Source organism: Penicillium maclennaniae (genome assembly GCF_028827695.1).
Source record: "Penicillium maclennaniae strain IBT 15551 chromosome Unknown utg000006l:1.0-2513246.0:1.0-2515036.0, whole genome shotgun sequence".
Taxonomy (NCBI): domain Eukaryota; kingdom Fungi; phylum Ascomycota; class Eurotiomycetes; order Eurotiales; family Aspergillaceae; genus Penicillium; species Penicillium maclennaniae.
Genome location: NW_026623218.1, coordinates 2,191,939 through 2,207,390, shown reverse-complemented (window position 1 = coordinate 2,207,390; position 15,452 = coordinate 2,191,939). Strand labels below are relative to the sequence as shown.

Genomic DNA, 15,452 nt, shown 5'->3' with positions numbered 1-15,452 from the left:
CATAGGCTTTATGAACGAATAAGCCCTCATCGCGCTGTATTTGCCTTTTAGGCAATGCCTTCTTTCTCTTTTTTTTATAGTTTTCAGCCCGTAAATCGACCACTTCTTACTCTAATAGAAGGATACGCTTTATGACTTGTTCGCATGCCTTATAAGCCTGATTAAAGACCGCTTTCGTAGGCGTAGGTGGGCTATCAGACCGATACTTTATAAGGCGCTTAGCTAATACCTTATGTTTTGAAAGCTATTTAATATTGCTTAGTGTTTCAGGGCAATAGATGCTTGATCGGCTTAATAGTCGGTCTGATAGTGTAGGCGCACGAAGCTAAATATTAAGCTTATTAAGGACTTCTGCCGCATTTAAAGGTATTAAACCGGTCGCTTTGAATATATTTTGAATGCTTCTAGCCTGAAATGCGTCTTCGCGTGCGTGTGGGTAGGCTACAAGGAAATCAAGCTTATCGATATAATTTATCCCTATACGCGTCTGTTAGTCTACTAGGCGACCGTATAATCGCTTAAGGACTGCGAAACAGCCTATATCTAGCGGTTATAATAGATACGAGCTATGCGGTGGCATATATATAGGTATAATATTATGCTCAGTGCACAAACAGTCGAATTCAGGCGTAAGATAGCTTCTATATCTATTAAGGATTAATAGCCTATACCGACCACGCCACCTACTTACGGTTAAAGGGATAAATAAAGTCTTAAGCTATCGAAGCCTAATAGTATCAGATGTCCACCTATTAGGGCTAATTTCGAAGCGCTAGTCCTTTAGTGTATTACAGAACTATAATTTAATAAAACGCTTGCCTTTAAAGATAATTAATAGCGGCAGTGCCTAGCCTAAGGTATTAACTATTTCTACCGCAGTTACCTATTCACGATTGCCTGGCTGTAAGACAGAGCGACGGCTATAGTATTTAGCTCTTATAACTACCCTTACAGTAGAGACTAGGCCTATTACGAAGCCTGTTTCATCGAAATTATAGATATTATTAGGTAGGATGCTATAGCGTTTAATAGTCTCTTCGACTAGCTGAAACCAAGCATTTAATCCCCCCGGATCCTCTTATTCTACACGCGAATAATTATACCGACGCGAGAACCTTATTTAAATAGCCGGTGTCCGCTTAATATAGTTTCCGACCCAATTCACGCCAACCGCATCGGATCCGATCGCCGCAAGAAGGATATTGGCCGTAGTGCGTACCATAGCATGCCTTAGGGCTGCACCGCGATCGTCTATAGATAGAATCTACTGGGTAAGCGTATCCTCGTCTAAAGGGGTCATTTTATAGGTATAGGCGCGTGTGGTAGCGATAGAATTGCGGCCATTAATACGGTCGCGTAGTGTAGACCGCGGGACATCAAAGACGCGTGCAGCAGCCGTAATAGAGGGAATATCTTTATTCTGAATAGCCTTAATTGCAAGCTCGATTCTACCCTCTTGCTGGATAGAATCTTGCTTATTTTTAGATCGATTTGGTGGCATGGTAGGCGATTTAAAGTGGTGGGGGACGCGAAGAGACAATAAATTGGATGGGGTGGCGAGCTTGGTGTGGATTACGTTATATATATAAATTACGTTTGAAAATGTATTCATTTAGGTATTGTTCATCTGATCTTTACTTTAAGCTCAATTTAATCACACTTTAAATACCTCTTAATAAAATTTTACCACTAACACCTTTAATACTGTATGAATTACATTAAATCTATCTCTTCGTATCATGGGCCGCCAAGACGCCCATGGGCCGGCCCGTCCATGGACAGAAGAAATCGGCCCGTCCATGGATGGGCTGGGCCGGCCCATGGGCCGTATCAATGCCTAACGGATGATATCCCTCTTGACCATAAAAAAACAAGGCTTGGATGCTACCTATGAGACCTACGGTCTCCGGAGGTAAAATACCACATTATCAGTTCAACATATTCCGTTACTTAAGAATACTGACTAAATTGGGATGCGCCTCATCCCAAACACTCCCGAAAGTTAGGGCAATAAAATCAAGTGATTTGATACAGGCATCTCTCAGCGTCCAAGCACCTAAAATCCTTCGTCAAGTATTAGCAAAAGTCTTATTGAGATAAATTATGTGAATCAAGTTAGATAACTCAACTTACCAATTAGGCAGTAGCGCGTTGAAGGAGATAGGCCCCAACCTTGATGAGATTGCCCGCTATGCTTACTTCAGGTTTTGCGGGAAAGGGACTTTTGTTTTCCCAGACTAATGAGCCACATTTGCCGAAAATTGTGTCCCAGACATCTGCCACATTCTCGGGCTGTACGTTTTGAAGAATGCCAGGAAACTTGTTCATTATGGTGACGGGCGTATCTTGCATCATGCTGTTCGCAAGATCGATGACCGTGTCTTTATCTTCGAAGTAATAGACCGTTGGTTGTGGGGTCGTTGCTACCTCGGCCCGCTAAATCTTTCGAGTATCTTCATAGATTCGCAGTCGGTACGCCATTGGTGCAGGATAGAATATTAGAAGATATTATTGAAGATGTTGTCCCATTTAAGGGATAGAGGCATAGAATGACCAAGCGCTCTAGCTCTCATCTATATCATTTTTGGAATACGCTACTGGCGAGTCTTTAACGTAGGTATGGATATTATGTAGTGGAAGAGATTTAATGTACTTGTATTCTCGCACAATCAATGCCAAACCTATAATCATCAGAATGACGTGATTGCACCTTGGATCAACAATATCCAAGATAGTCTGCATCCAGAAACTGTTTGCGGTAGATAGTGTCTAGAACTTAGCCTAGATTTATGAAATCCACGTCTGCTAGAAACTCACGTTTGGCTAAGACTGTGCAGTCTAGCTGTTTGCATACAAACGTTGATCTGGTCTAGACCTCATAACGCTAAAGTAGTTGCGCGGATTCATTGATGTCGTGAAGCTTAATTTGACCGAATGGTACTTTGACATCATAATAGGCATTCACAGCCAGATTTCCCACGTTTGAAGCCTACATGTCAAAATTATCATGGACAAGCGCGGATGGAAGGGCCCCAGCTGAGGACAATATCCCTGCTGATTGGGTGTCGGCTCGCAAGATTTTTCCCTCCACGTTCTTCAGTAAGGGCACATGGGACCCTTTCACCTCCCGACTATTCTGCGCGGAAAGCCCCTAGATTATCGGACCAACCATATCTGGATGAATACGGGAAGTAAACAGGGGAGGGACACTCGGCTACCTCAGCTTCTTCCGGTGGAAGCGTACACATATTGCCCACTGGCTACCCTGGCGCGAACAGGAAGCTTGGCTGCAAGCCATTCCCCGCTGTGTGAGCTGGCGATTACACCCGCTGAACATATGAAATGTATAAATAGGCTTATTATGTCCGTCCGTATGATTACCGCTCGTTTCCCGTTATTTCCATCTCCTCTAGCTCCCCCACCAACGTCACGCAGGCTGTCAGAGGCCGCCGCTGCTGTCAATGAATGACCGTTCAGCGGGCACCTGGATTTAGCCGTCCTGTTGAATAAAACAGCAACACAACAACAACAACCACCACCACCACTTTGAAGTCCGTGATTCGGAGCCATTTGCTGCAGCGCCCACACAGTTAGCCACTGGCGGAAGGTGCATGAGACTACAGGGGTTGGAGGATCTGGGCATTCCACTGAGTCACTAACTCTTCACTGAAGGTGTCTCTGCTCTGTCCGGACAGACCTATAACAAAGTACAGTCGGCGTGGCGGGCGGGAGACCCACTGCCTCACCGCAGCATCGATAACGCACGCCACAAACAGTGGTGTGCGACGAGCAGAGATGAGTTGGCCACATCCAGACGCAGTGCCAATGCTATGGCCATGTCACGCACGTCTTGCCTTTGTGTTGGTGGCATTGGCGTGTCTCGTCGCTGGGGCTGCCGCCTCATGCACCGGTCAGTCGGACAGTTGTGCCTCCAACCCGAACCCCCTTTGGCGCTTCAGTCCCGTCAACTATCACGTCGATACGTGCAACTTTAAGTGGAGGCGAGGATGCACCACCTTGGACAAAAACGACAACCTGCAGCAGAAACCACCGCCCTTCTCTCTATGCGATGCATTGCACAGACCTGCAGGGCGGCTGCCTACCGACGCCTACACGCTGGCGTTGCAGCAGAATGACTTCGCCCCGGCCTCACCTAACGTCACGCTGCACGGACTGTGGCCCAGCTCCCAAGGTGGGCGCGGATCGAAGAATCAGCCCTATGGCTGTGAGCATGGTGAAGAATTTGACGAATCGTACCTCACGACCTTTGGAACCCTGTTGAGTTACTTTTGGCCGACCGACTCGAAATTCAACAACACCATGGAGTGTTTCATCCTGTCCGAGTGGATGAAACACGGCACATGCGCTGTCATACCTGGTGCTGATGGGAGTGCGTTTCGCCTGCCACAGGAGGCATACTACCGCACAGCTTTCGTGCTGGCCAATGAGTATAACGCCAACCCGGCTCTGCAGGAACGGTTGCAGAATATGGAACCGCTCATCAGTGCCAGCTGCGTGCAATGTGGATATCTCGCCACAATCGGCTGGACGGACAACACGGTGAATAGCGTCCCGAGGATGTCCGACGATTGCATTGATCAATGCTTTGCATGCGGTGACTCCTGGACCACCTGCCCTCCCGCCAATCTCGACAGCACAGTCTTGCTTGGCCCCACCAACGCACCCACGCCACCCCAGAATGTTCCTCCTGTGGGGTTTGGGATGCCAGCCCTGTCAGGTGACATAATCTCCCCATGGCAAGGCATATGGCGTTCGTTTGGAGCTGAGCAGCACGGGTCTGGCAAGTTCGAATTCGCTCAGACTTTCACGGAGGACACTCTGACAGTCACCACCGACAGCCCTTACCCAGAAACGTGCGCTTATGAGCGTCGATCCCACCGAGAAATTGTCTTGCAGAAATGTGGTGCGAATCGTCACTTGGAAGACTGCCTGGTGCAGCGACTGCCAGACATCGGTGGCCTCGAGGTGGCCTTCTTGGCGTGTAATCACACCGGTGCCCCGGCACCTGTCGACTTCTACGCTGCAATGGACACTCCCAACTGTGGCAACTTCCTCATGTTTCGCTGCAAGCCATCCTCGGCCGCGGGTGTGCCTTCTCGCCCGTCATCACCCCTGCCGCCGCTCCACTGCAGCACTGGCCAGCGGCCAGCAAGGCGTATGAGCCCTGCCCTCTGAGCCCCTATCAACCGGGCATTGCCGGAGTGCCTCCGGCGCTGCTGGGCTCATGGCGCTCGCTCCAAGTATCCAACCACTATCAAGTGGGTCTGGCTCGATGGAACTTCACTGCTGACGGCCAGGCATCGCTGGAATGGCCGAATTACCCAGTCGCGGAGTGCAGCGCTACGCAGTCACCCATTCAGAAGATGGCCACAATATGATATTCCTCGCCAGCGCCAGTGGCAGCATCACCACCTGCCTCTTCCAAATTCAATACCATCCGGTATATTCCTACGCTGTGCTTGGTTGCGGTGCGACGAATCGACTGGCGCCAGATGATTTGGCGGAAAGCTTCCTGCCGCCGCACACGCAATGGGCCATGGGTCGATGCAACCCATGCAACTTCCACTGTACCTACTCCTGTGGCCCTGAGAACGACTACTGCGGAGCCGGATCATGCGACCCGGCCAACTCGGTGCTATCCACTCATCCCTCACAGCCACGCGATGTAACAAACCTGCCCAGGCTACGCCACAATTGGTGCACGCCTGCTGACTCCAGCTGCTGGCCCACCAAGGCAGCCATCCAAGAGCTGGAGCAAGAGTTAGGTCCCAATGAAGCACGGCTCGGTCTCCAATGGACTAGCTACCCCAGCCGCAGCCGGCACCGGTGCCGGCCGGCTCCATCAACAACCAATCCTTTTATGGCCTGGGAGATATGCCTATGGGGTTCAAAGCCTTGTATTATTACGAGGATGTGGATGAGATGAAGCGCCCATGCTTCAAGCCATCCAGCGACTTCACAGCATGGAACGACGCGTCGTACATGTGCAAGGCGGCTCTCCGCCAGAATGAGTACCGAGATTGGAATCCATTCATTGTGGTGTTCCCTCTCAACGAGCGACATGTTGCTAGCGCCTTGAGGTTCGCCGTCCGTCACCGGTTGTGCATCTCCACCTCCGGTGCAGGTCACGAGTACAACAGCCGCAACTCCTGCCCGACCGGCGGAATGCTCATTCGGACCATTCTGCTCAAAGACAAAACTTTCATCCCCAGCTGGGAGGAAAGACCCAGTCCTTGCTCCGAGCGGTGCATTCAAGTTTGGTGCAGGCGCAGTCTTCGCCGAGATGCACGCCTTCTCCGCGCAGTACAACCGCGTCATCGCGTCGGGCTGGTGCTCCACGGTCGGCATGGTCGGCTTTCATCTCGGGGGCGGCCACGGCCCCTTTGCCCCCACCATGGGACTCGGTGTGGACAATCTGCTGGAGATCGAAGTCATGCAGATCGGTCAGGCCGCGAACGGTCAACCGTTAGTCCACAAGAAGGTGGCCAGCCGACGGCACAACCCGCAGCTCTTCTGGGCCATGCGCGGCGGCGGTGGAGGCGTGTGGGGTGTGATTCTCTCCATGACCATCAGGGCACACGCCGTCCCTGACGGTGGCCTCAGTCACGTCTTGATGATTCAAAGCGGCACCTTCTGTCCCGATTCGAGTCCGTTTGGCTATGAGTGGCTGAGGGCCATGTGGAGTCGATTCTCCGTTTGGACGCTGATGCTGAACCACAAGGTCAGCACGCAGGCAGCATTCTTCATCGACACCTCCAAGTATACGACGGGCGGTCTATGCGCAGTCACATGGCAATTCAATTTCGAATATTTCTACGCGGGGGGCCAAGCAGAGCCGGACTACCGTCTATTCCGCGACCGACTCAAGGCGGTGCTGGAGGTGACGACCATGGTGGAGCGTAAATTCAACTCGGTCTTTGAATACGTGCTCACCATGCCGTCCGACAAATTTCTGCTCGCCGTCGGTAACCCCCTCCCTGCTCCACACCAGCCTTCTGATGCTGCTACCGGCTCCCAAAACTCAGTCTTTGTCTCGCGACAAGCCATGAAAACCAAATTCGCCCCAACGATGATGGAGGTGCTGGATATTTGCGTGGCATCCTTGATGAATCCTGACCCAACTTCGCCGGATGCAGCAGGGCATCGCTGTGGCTTTCACTACCTTTACACTTCGTTGACTGGCAATTTGGGGAGCCCACGGCCAGACGATACGGCCATCTCACCTGGCTTCCGCTCAGCCGTGATGATGTGGAATGCGCGTACCTTGTCCACCCAACAATCGGTGGACACTTTGTATGGCATTGGCCAGAACAGCTATTTCTCTGAGAGCTCCTATGTCATGCATAACTGGACATCCCGCTATTGGGGCCAGGCATTGTACGAACAGCTGCTGGCCATCAAGAAAGCGCACGACCCGGGCGACCATTTCTGGTGCCATCACTGCGTCGGAGACAACCCAGACGATGCCTACGGAGACCCGCTCAGTGATGCACCTGGTTTGGTCTAGATCACTCATAGCATCCGCTGCACGTTCTTGTCATTGTCTCTTGTGTCTCATCATCCCATCCGCAGCTGGTTGATCAGCCTGCTTCTGGCTGCTGCTCTCTCTTCCCCCCTTCCTAGTGCGCCAATGTTTCTCTCCCGCCTCAGCCAGAGTGTCTGACCAGCTGCTGAATGTCCATCGCTCTCACCAATACTACCAGGGTTGCTGGCGCAGGCATGTCAACAGCGGCTGGATTTCCAGATATGCGATATGGTCTAGATCATACTAGCTGTATAGCATGTAACCTCGCTTCTATGGAAAACAATTAAGATGCGCTATCCACACGTCATCATGAGGCGGCGCTCGATGAAGCTGAGAGTGGCAATCGTTAGCTGAAGTGGTTCAGGCGATTGCGAGAAATGTTCAGCGAAACCCCCTAAGCCAAGAAGTCTGTAAAGGCCCACGCTTTTTCCGTCGGATTGTCCGTCTTCTCGACTTCTACATCGCATATCGTATAGTTGGGACCGACCTCAGTCCTTCATCGATAAGCACAAGTGCATTATAACTTGCCAATTTATAAATTGCCGATCTCTAGCCATCCCACCATATCCGGCAACAGTCCACGTCTGTCCGAACTTCCTGAGCTCATTTATTCAAACTGATCAATATGGTTATCGCCACTCTCACAATCAACCCAGAAGGGGCCGAGTCAGCCCCAAAGCGACGATGGGAACAACGCGTCGACATGCACATGTCGGAATTCAAGCTCAGTATGAGCAGCGGGGACCACAGCTACTTCAATTCACTCCGCCTCCAACATGCCCTGAGCCAAGTCGACCATTCTGCCGTTCTTGCCGCTGCCGCGCCTCAAGCCGGTGACGATGTCAACAAAACACTCTGTTAATTGAACATTGGCGCCTGTGAAGCACACCAAACGGCGTTCAACGCCCTTCAAACCACCATTATGGGCATTACTAGTGACCCAACGCCGCAAACGCGAAGGCCGACTGGGAGAAGAAAATGGACGATCAGGCCGCTGCGCAAAAGGCTCAGGTCATCGCCGCCATTGATGATGCCACCAACAGGGCTAAGTTGGAAATTGACAAGCTTCCGGATGCCGTTCGGCCCGCCGCGGCTGATGTCTACGTCACGGGCGCGAGCTACGTCGCTGGAGTTCTTAATACGTTTATGAGCGCCGTCAAGAGCGTTCTGGGCAAGCTCGCTGATTTCATCGGTGGCATTTTTAGCAGTGTCACCGACGCATACAATGCAGTCAAGGATGCCGTCAGCGGTGCGCTCTCCGCGATTGGGGGCTTTTTCGGTGGCATTTTCGAGGCCGAGCCAGAGAAAATGCTGACCGGTGCTCTTAACGGAGATCCCAACGCTCCTATGACGAACAGTACCCCGGAAGGTTGCTACACAGGCCTGCTCGCCTGGCCGAGCTCAATCAAACTCACAGCTGCCTCTCGTGCGCTGGGGTACGTGCAGGATATACTTTTGGACAAACGATATGAGATCACAGATGACGAGATCAAGAAGGATAAGAGGGCCGTTTCCAGCAAGACTGTGTTCAGCCCTTCGAAGGGGACTGCGAGCGCGGAGCCATTGAAGAGGGTCTGGTATGAGGTTGTTGGCTCGCTCGGAAATGACGGACATTATATTCCATACATTCCAAGTAAGGTGACCGTGCATGCGTTCTGAGTGATGCGTGGTGTTTCATCGGAGGATACTGTACTGGACCGTTGTCTGTAGGATTTCCGCTTGCAAGTAAGCTCAAAGAGCACAGTATTTGTTGCTGAGATTCTGCGCTAGTCTTCCAATTTGGCCACAATTCATTACCGTTATGATGTGCTTAATGCTATAGTGCTATACCGATGTGGCATCTGATTCAAGCTGTACACCAGCGCCCAGCTGCTACCCAAGTAAGCAAATAACGTATATTTTTGCCCGGTCCACGCAATCCCTATTGCCTCAATCGCGCGTATTCCGCAGACCTAACCCAGGCATGTAGTGCTTTCGGGGAACCCCTACGATCAAAGAACTTTGGCGGATGGCTTTATCTGGCGGATAGTCACAGACATTGAGGTCCGTGATATAATAGAGTCAACTGACTAGCTCCGCTGTATGTGTAAGCCCCCAGCCATCGACATGGATGCGCCGTGAGCGGCTTCATAAACCTTAGATTGATTATCGCTGACTTTATTATCCTGTTTCATAACGTCCCTTTAATCGCCAGACACGTGGAATTCGACCGTGGGATCCGTCGTGGGCACATTGGGATAAGCCCGGTAGGGGTACTGGGTCGGATGCTGCAAGGTAGCCAAAGAGAGGTCTTCCTGAAGTGAATCCCAGAGCTCGTTTGAGACGGGCTGGGATCCTTGTGGAGCCGCGTGGGAGTGGTGGCGGGCGAGGGTGGAGGGAGTTGTGGGTTGGTAGTAGGGTTCGAAGATTATCCGAGCGAAGTCAGGAAATTTGGCGAGACTTTCTTCGGCTGAAGACCCATTGAGAGTAATATCCATTGCCATCAGCGCCCCTGTTCGTGGTTAGCCTGAGGCTCCTTAAACCTCTGCAAGCCTGGTCCGAACAGACAACAGGGGAGGTCACTTACCGACGCTTGTCCCTGTGCACAGGTCAGGGACATCAGCTATCGAGATACCCCCAAGACGCTTTTCCATTGCCCTGAATCAGGGCAAGCTGTATAATTCCCCGGACTTCGCCGCCATCGAGACTAAATATGACAGGGCCTTTGGTCGGAGGCAGCCGGCACATTGTCAAGTTGAAGCTTTTTGCACATATAGGACATCGAAGCAGGTCTGTATGATACTCTGCGCAAGACCCTGCGGTTCCAAAAATCACCACGCATGTATCACAGATTGCATGTTTGCAGGCATCATATGCTCCGGTTGCCGGCACATGCAGAAAAAGCATGCTTTGGTCGAGTGCAAACCACCCCAACGACGATAGAAGCGTGCCAGACTGTGGGCCATGACGGCTGCAGCCAATTTTTTCGGGCTCATCTTTGTGAAAGCATGGACAAATTGTGCGAAAACAGCTCTACAGTGTCTTTCCGGACTCTCTGATGATTATCTGAGGACTGTTCACCCGTTCTTCCCCATTGTCAACCGCCCTCTCTTCGCCGCATAGTATCGGGCTTTTTTCGACAGCAGTGCGCGGCCAGGTGATAATTGGCTTGCTATCCTAAATATGATATTTGCTATTGGGGCTCAGCATGCCTATCTCATTAGGGCTCTATGGCGCGGAGAGGATAGAGACTATCTAACATATCTAACCCGGGCCAGAACCCTGAGTATAAGTGGCCATGACTTATTTAGCTATCCTGATCTTTAATAGGTTCAAGTGGAAGGATTAGTTGCATTTTACCTACTATCCTCGGACTAGATCAATCGGTTAGCCAAATACTTCTATTAATGATTAGCTATAACACCTGATATCGCTAGAGAGGCTCGCTACCGAGTCTGGTGGTGTCTCTATATACTTGAGCATCTTCTAGGTATAAAGACCGGTCGGGCTACTTGTATCCTAGGTGAAATCCACACTACGCCTCTGCTACTTCCCTTTAAAGAAGGTGAGCTATTAGAACTAATAGCCGCGGAAACCCTCAATGATACACACCTTAGAGATAAGCGTATTAATAACGTTATAGAGAGCGCTCCAGTCCGATATATACCTCTTAACGCAACTAGGGGCGCGGAAGCCACGCCTTAGCACGCGTCGCCAATAACTCGTAGGCGAAAAGCCTCCCTTTTAGCTTTAGTCTCTGCCACCTTTACTACTGCGACCTAGCGCTTATATTCTAGGAAATTGTGAACGAGGTGTATTCAGTAGACTCTATAATAGTGCCGTAGGCTTATATTATGAAACGCATTGGAGAATTAAGGGTTTGGGTTGACCTATAGTACTATAGTCTCCTAGAATATCTTAACTTACCGGAGAAGAAAAATAATAGCCCTAATTTAGTCCGCTATAAGCTAGCTTTAAACCTCTACTACTTAAGTGCACGTATCACGCTTAGGCGTCTATGTCTCTGCTGGCGCGATACGCAAAGGGAAAATCTAGCGGATAGATCGACCTTCAGCCACGATATAGCAGAGCTGACTCTATAGTCTGCAAAGCTTATCCTTAATCTTGTCCCGGATAAGCGAAACGTCATTAAGCTCTACGAGACATCCCCGTGGTAGCGCATCTTGTACAACAAGTGTACGCTCATTTTGGTCGTGCAGACCACCGCGTTGCTAGTTGGCCACCTAGGAGAACTTGCTATTGTTCCCGGGGTACCAAACGTCTGATTCAGGTGGTAGAACCAGACTTGAAAAAAAAGAAGCGCCGGCTGTGAAGTATACTCCTGCCCGTACTGTTCTACGCTGAGGCCATTATGCCAAATGGGTCATCACGGAGATGAACGGCATGGTGCTTGGTCGTGAACATTATGTATTAGCGTGAAAATTCTAGAGGCCAAATTTGTCCACCCGAAGGCCCTCGGCACTAAGATTTACCAAATTATTGGCATTATGGATACTTGCGGAAGGCAACAATGGGTGTCAAACGACTGCGCCTAGTAACTGTCACTAAGGAGAGCATTTATAAAGCCTTTATGAACGGTCAGCGCCAGTTCGCTTGCGTCAATGCTGGTCATTGTGTTACGTCTGTACCAATCAGTCAACTTCTAGTCTTGTCTGGTGCCGACAGCACATACCGTGTTTGCAGATTACCGATATACTGATCTGCGGATAGGCATATGCTCCTGAAACAGAACGCAATGCGAAGATATGGCTGGAATAAATCTCCTTCGGCCAAAACTGTGTCGTTGAGGACGATGCCGTTTGCATGCTGCCTTCGACGTCCTTGCCCCTGCGATTCGAGTCGTTCCTCGCCTACCAACTAGGCCCTTCAATACCTTCGAGGCAAGTCTGTACGCCCGCTGGATTTGGTACCCGCCGCACTTGGCAAAAAGACCAAGAACCGATGCCACAGAGGAACCTGGACGTACGACCGATCCAAAGGAGGATGAGTATCCTCCTATCCGGTAATTGTGGTCTACATGGCGATATTTAAACGGTAGGCGAATACCAGAGGCGGTGGGGAAGAGCTCCAAAGGCGAAGATCAATTCGTGTGTCACAAAGGGTAGAGACAAAATCAATCTCTTAAATCTCGTTTTATCCTCCCACGTAACTCTATTAAAGAACATCTGGCGGGGTTGATATTTGTTCTGTCTCCTTTCCATGCCGTTCCCCTCCTTGTAGGAGCATTTCTGTACTTTACATCCTTCAACTTTGTGAACACATATGAGACACGTCCATTAATTTCATATAGCACCTTCTTTCGTTTGTTTTTGTCCCCTAGGTCTTTGATGTGTCGTTGAGTCTCTTCCTCCAGTACGCTTCGACCTGCCCGCTTTATCAGACTGCCCTTTGAGCATTTTCCAACTTCGGTAGGTAGTCCTTTCGATCCAGCCTTCTACGTAAACGGTAGTCCAGATGCACAGAGTACGATACAAAACTGCAGAGTATGCAGACACGAGACTTTGTCAGCAATGTTTGTCGGGCTTAGCATCGCCAATCTGCTCTGATACGGAATAGTGGATATAGTGGCTCAACCAATCGAATCGCAAAAGGTCTGAATTCTCGTATCTGCCAATTAATAAGGCGGCCGAATCCGACTAATACAAATATTCGGCCATTTAGATGTTCCTCCTCCGAGGGTGCTCCACGCTAGGTTACTGCTTCTGCGACACAATCCTCAGGTTCAGGATCGGAGCGAGTCTGGACGAGTCGCGACTCCCAGCGAGGTCCTTCCGGTGGCGTCGTTTGAAATCACCTGGTGAGAGAGGACATGCATCACCTGCCTGGCTATAGAATAATCTTCCTGCCGGCCTCCAAATCCTCAATCTCCTTCTGCAACTGCCGTCGCCTCCGTTTTGTGAACGGATCTTCTCCTGCAATATCTTCCAATAGTTCATGGGAGAGACCACTTACCCACAGTGGCGAGAACAGTTTCATTGGAGCGAGCGGCCCAGTTACCAAATAGTAATCTGCTGCTTTCATACAGGCCTCGAAACAGTTACTCCGAACACGAAGGGACTAAGAAAGTGTGTTTTCTCAGGCGCTATCATGACGACTATTCCCCTCCTATCGGGGGTCAGTATCAATGCAAATATTAGATCGACCATAACTAATGGCCTTTAGCGACCAGGACTTTGCTCAGTGTGAAACTGCAAATGATCCATTTACAATCCGGCTTGTACCAGGTATGTTGATCCATAGGTCTAAGATAAATATAAAAAAAAGAGGGAGCAACATTATTCATATCCAATATTACTTAAACCTCAGTCCTCTTTTCTTTTTTTTAACTCTTACTTTCACACTTTCATACTCTCACATTCACCTTTCACATTACACCTTCCTTACATTACACTGACCTTGATTCATCCTCTATTTCTTTCACTATGCCGCGGAAAAAGCCCGACCCCGACGAAAGTCCCAAGGACACGAAGATGACCAAGGATACGAAGATGAAGGTCCCAAACTGGGTTCGAACGGATATGATCTTGGTAGGAGAGATCTATCTTCTAGGGAGAGGGAATGGGTCTCAGAGTCCGGTTTCGGTGAGACTGTCTGGCTTATCGATTCGCCTATTACTGGATCAGATAGCGTCCATGCTGGCGGACGGCCTATTCACTACTTTCCCGGGAACAATACGGGTACATTCCCACGGGGATTCTCACCCCCGATTCCCTGGAAAGTACAATCAGCACTTTAATCGATACATTAACCCAAGGCGGTTCCTGAGACCCACTGATCTTGATAGCCTTCGTATGCGCCAGGCAACGTGCTATTAAAAGAATGCTCCGGTAAAGTTATCCAGCAGCGTTCCTTATATATGCCTGGGCCATTTACATTACCTCCGGGGAAGGTCTTCGACCGGTCCCATTGCTAAGATACTGATGTCCGACCACCAAGGAGTACGTGTCGAGTCGCTACAGCGCTTCACGTCAGTCAAACCGATGCAGTCAAGATAAGGTACTTCAAAGCGACGCATTCACCAGTCTCGACCTGATCACTTTACGGCTCAGCAAGGCATTCTACGCCCTCTCATTTTTCAACCATCAACATGAACTTTACTGACGTGCTGTTTGCAATTCACGCATGCCAAAATTTAGGGGGGAAGGTACGCTCAGATGTTTTTGCTCTGAAAGATTGGAAGATAGTTCAGTCCCATGAAGATGGACACATGTACCTGTGGATATGCAATTTTCTCCGATGTGGATAAGAAGGCATGTGTGGCTGACTCAAGGAATCTATATGACCCCCAGGTACTGCATGCTTGAGATTCCGCCCAGGGCTCAAATAAGCAATGGCAGCTATTTCGGAGCAGAACGAGCCCTGAAATCTCTCACTCCACTGGATCAGTCTTAGTCCTTGGAAGTTCCCAAGAGCTCACAATCCACATCCTGTAAATATTCTTAATAGCTCTCCCAATAGGCCGCCTGGCCTAGGATGCCAATGGAAAGCAGCGTCCAGGTCAAATACCTTCTTCAACTTTAACCCCCCCCCCCCAATCGAATATATTGACAGTCACTGGGTTCCAATTCTGATCCGGAACACTCTTCTTGGCGCAAACCTATAATCTGGCGTCGTATGACCATCATAGCAAGCATATGGACCACTCCGTTCACGGGTCTCGTCCGTATTACTAGATAGCCCTGTCATCGCCCGACCATTAGTAAATAGACTCGTGCTACTAAATGGAGATTCCGCGTCACCCTTCACCCCAGGCCTCCCTTCATCCCAGGCCTCCCTTCATCCCAGGCCTCCCTTCATCCCAGGCCTCCCTTCATCTCTAAAGCCGCCTTGGTCTTTCTCCCAGAGTTGAAAAGGTCTGGAAGAGACGATGCGAGGCTGTCTTTGGGGACTTTCAGAGGCCAATTGG

General features: G+C 50.1%; 5 protein-coding genes across 5 annotated transcripts; 4 read left to right on the top strand and 1 right to left on the bottom strand.

The window, feature by feature from the left end:
• Positions 1 to 3,825: 3,825 nt before the first annotated feature.
• Positions 3,826 to 5,196, top strand: N7477_007103 (uncharacterized protein; the record flags this gene model as incomplete). The annotated part of the gene is made up of 1 exon (XM_056968766.1): positions 3,826 to 5,196. One exon carries the CDS (start codon positions 3,826 to 3,828, stop codon positions 5,194 to 5,196), a length of 1,371 nt encoding a protein of 456 aa, XP_056821562.1.
• A 133-nt stretch (positions 5,197 to 5,329) lies between these two features.
• N7477_007102 (uncharacterized protein) lies at positions 5,330 to 7,528 on the top strand (the record flags this gene model as incomplete). Its single annotated transcript, XM_056968765.1, has 2 exons — positions 5,330 to 5,918; positions 6,102 to 7,528. The coding sequence occupies 2 exons, from the start codon at positions 5,330 to 5,332 to the stop codon at positions 7,526 to 7,528; spliced, it is 2,016 nt and encodes a 671-aa protein (XP_056821561.1).
• Positions 7,529 to 8,171: 643 nt separating this feature from the next.
• N7477_007101 (uncharacterized protein) lies at positions 8,172 to 8,408 on the top strand (the record flags this gene model as incomplete). The annotated part of the gene is made up of 1 exon (XM_056968764.1): positions 8,172 to 8,408. One exon carries the CDS (start codon positions 8,172 to 8,174, stop codon positions 8,406 to 8,408), a length of 237 nt encoding a protein of 78 aa, XP_056821560.1.
• Positions 8,409 to 8,524: 116 nt separating this feature from the next.
• N7477_007100 (uncharacterized protein) lies at positions 8,525 to 9,205 on the top strand (the record flags this gene model as incomplete). Its single annotated transcript, XM_056968763.1, has 1 exon — positions 8,525 to 9,205. The coding sequence occupies one exon, from the start codon at positions 8,525 to 8,527 to the stop codon at positions 9,203 to 9,205; it is 681 nt and encodes a 226-aa protein (XP_056821559.1).
• A 524-nt stretch (positions 9,206 to 9,729) lies between these two features.
• Positions 9,730 to 10,179, bottom strand: N7477_007099 (uncharacterized protein; the record flags this gene model as incomplete). Its single annotated transcript, XM_056968762.1, has 2 exons — positions 9,730 to 10,037; positions 10,113 to 10,179. 2 exons carry the CDS (start codon positions 10,177 to 10,179, stop codon positions 9,730 to 9,732), a joined length of 375 nt encoding a protein of 124 aa, XP_056821558.1.
• Between the last annotated feature and the right edge of the window lie 5,273 nt (positions 10,180 to 15,452).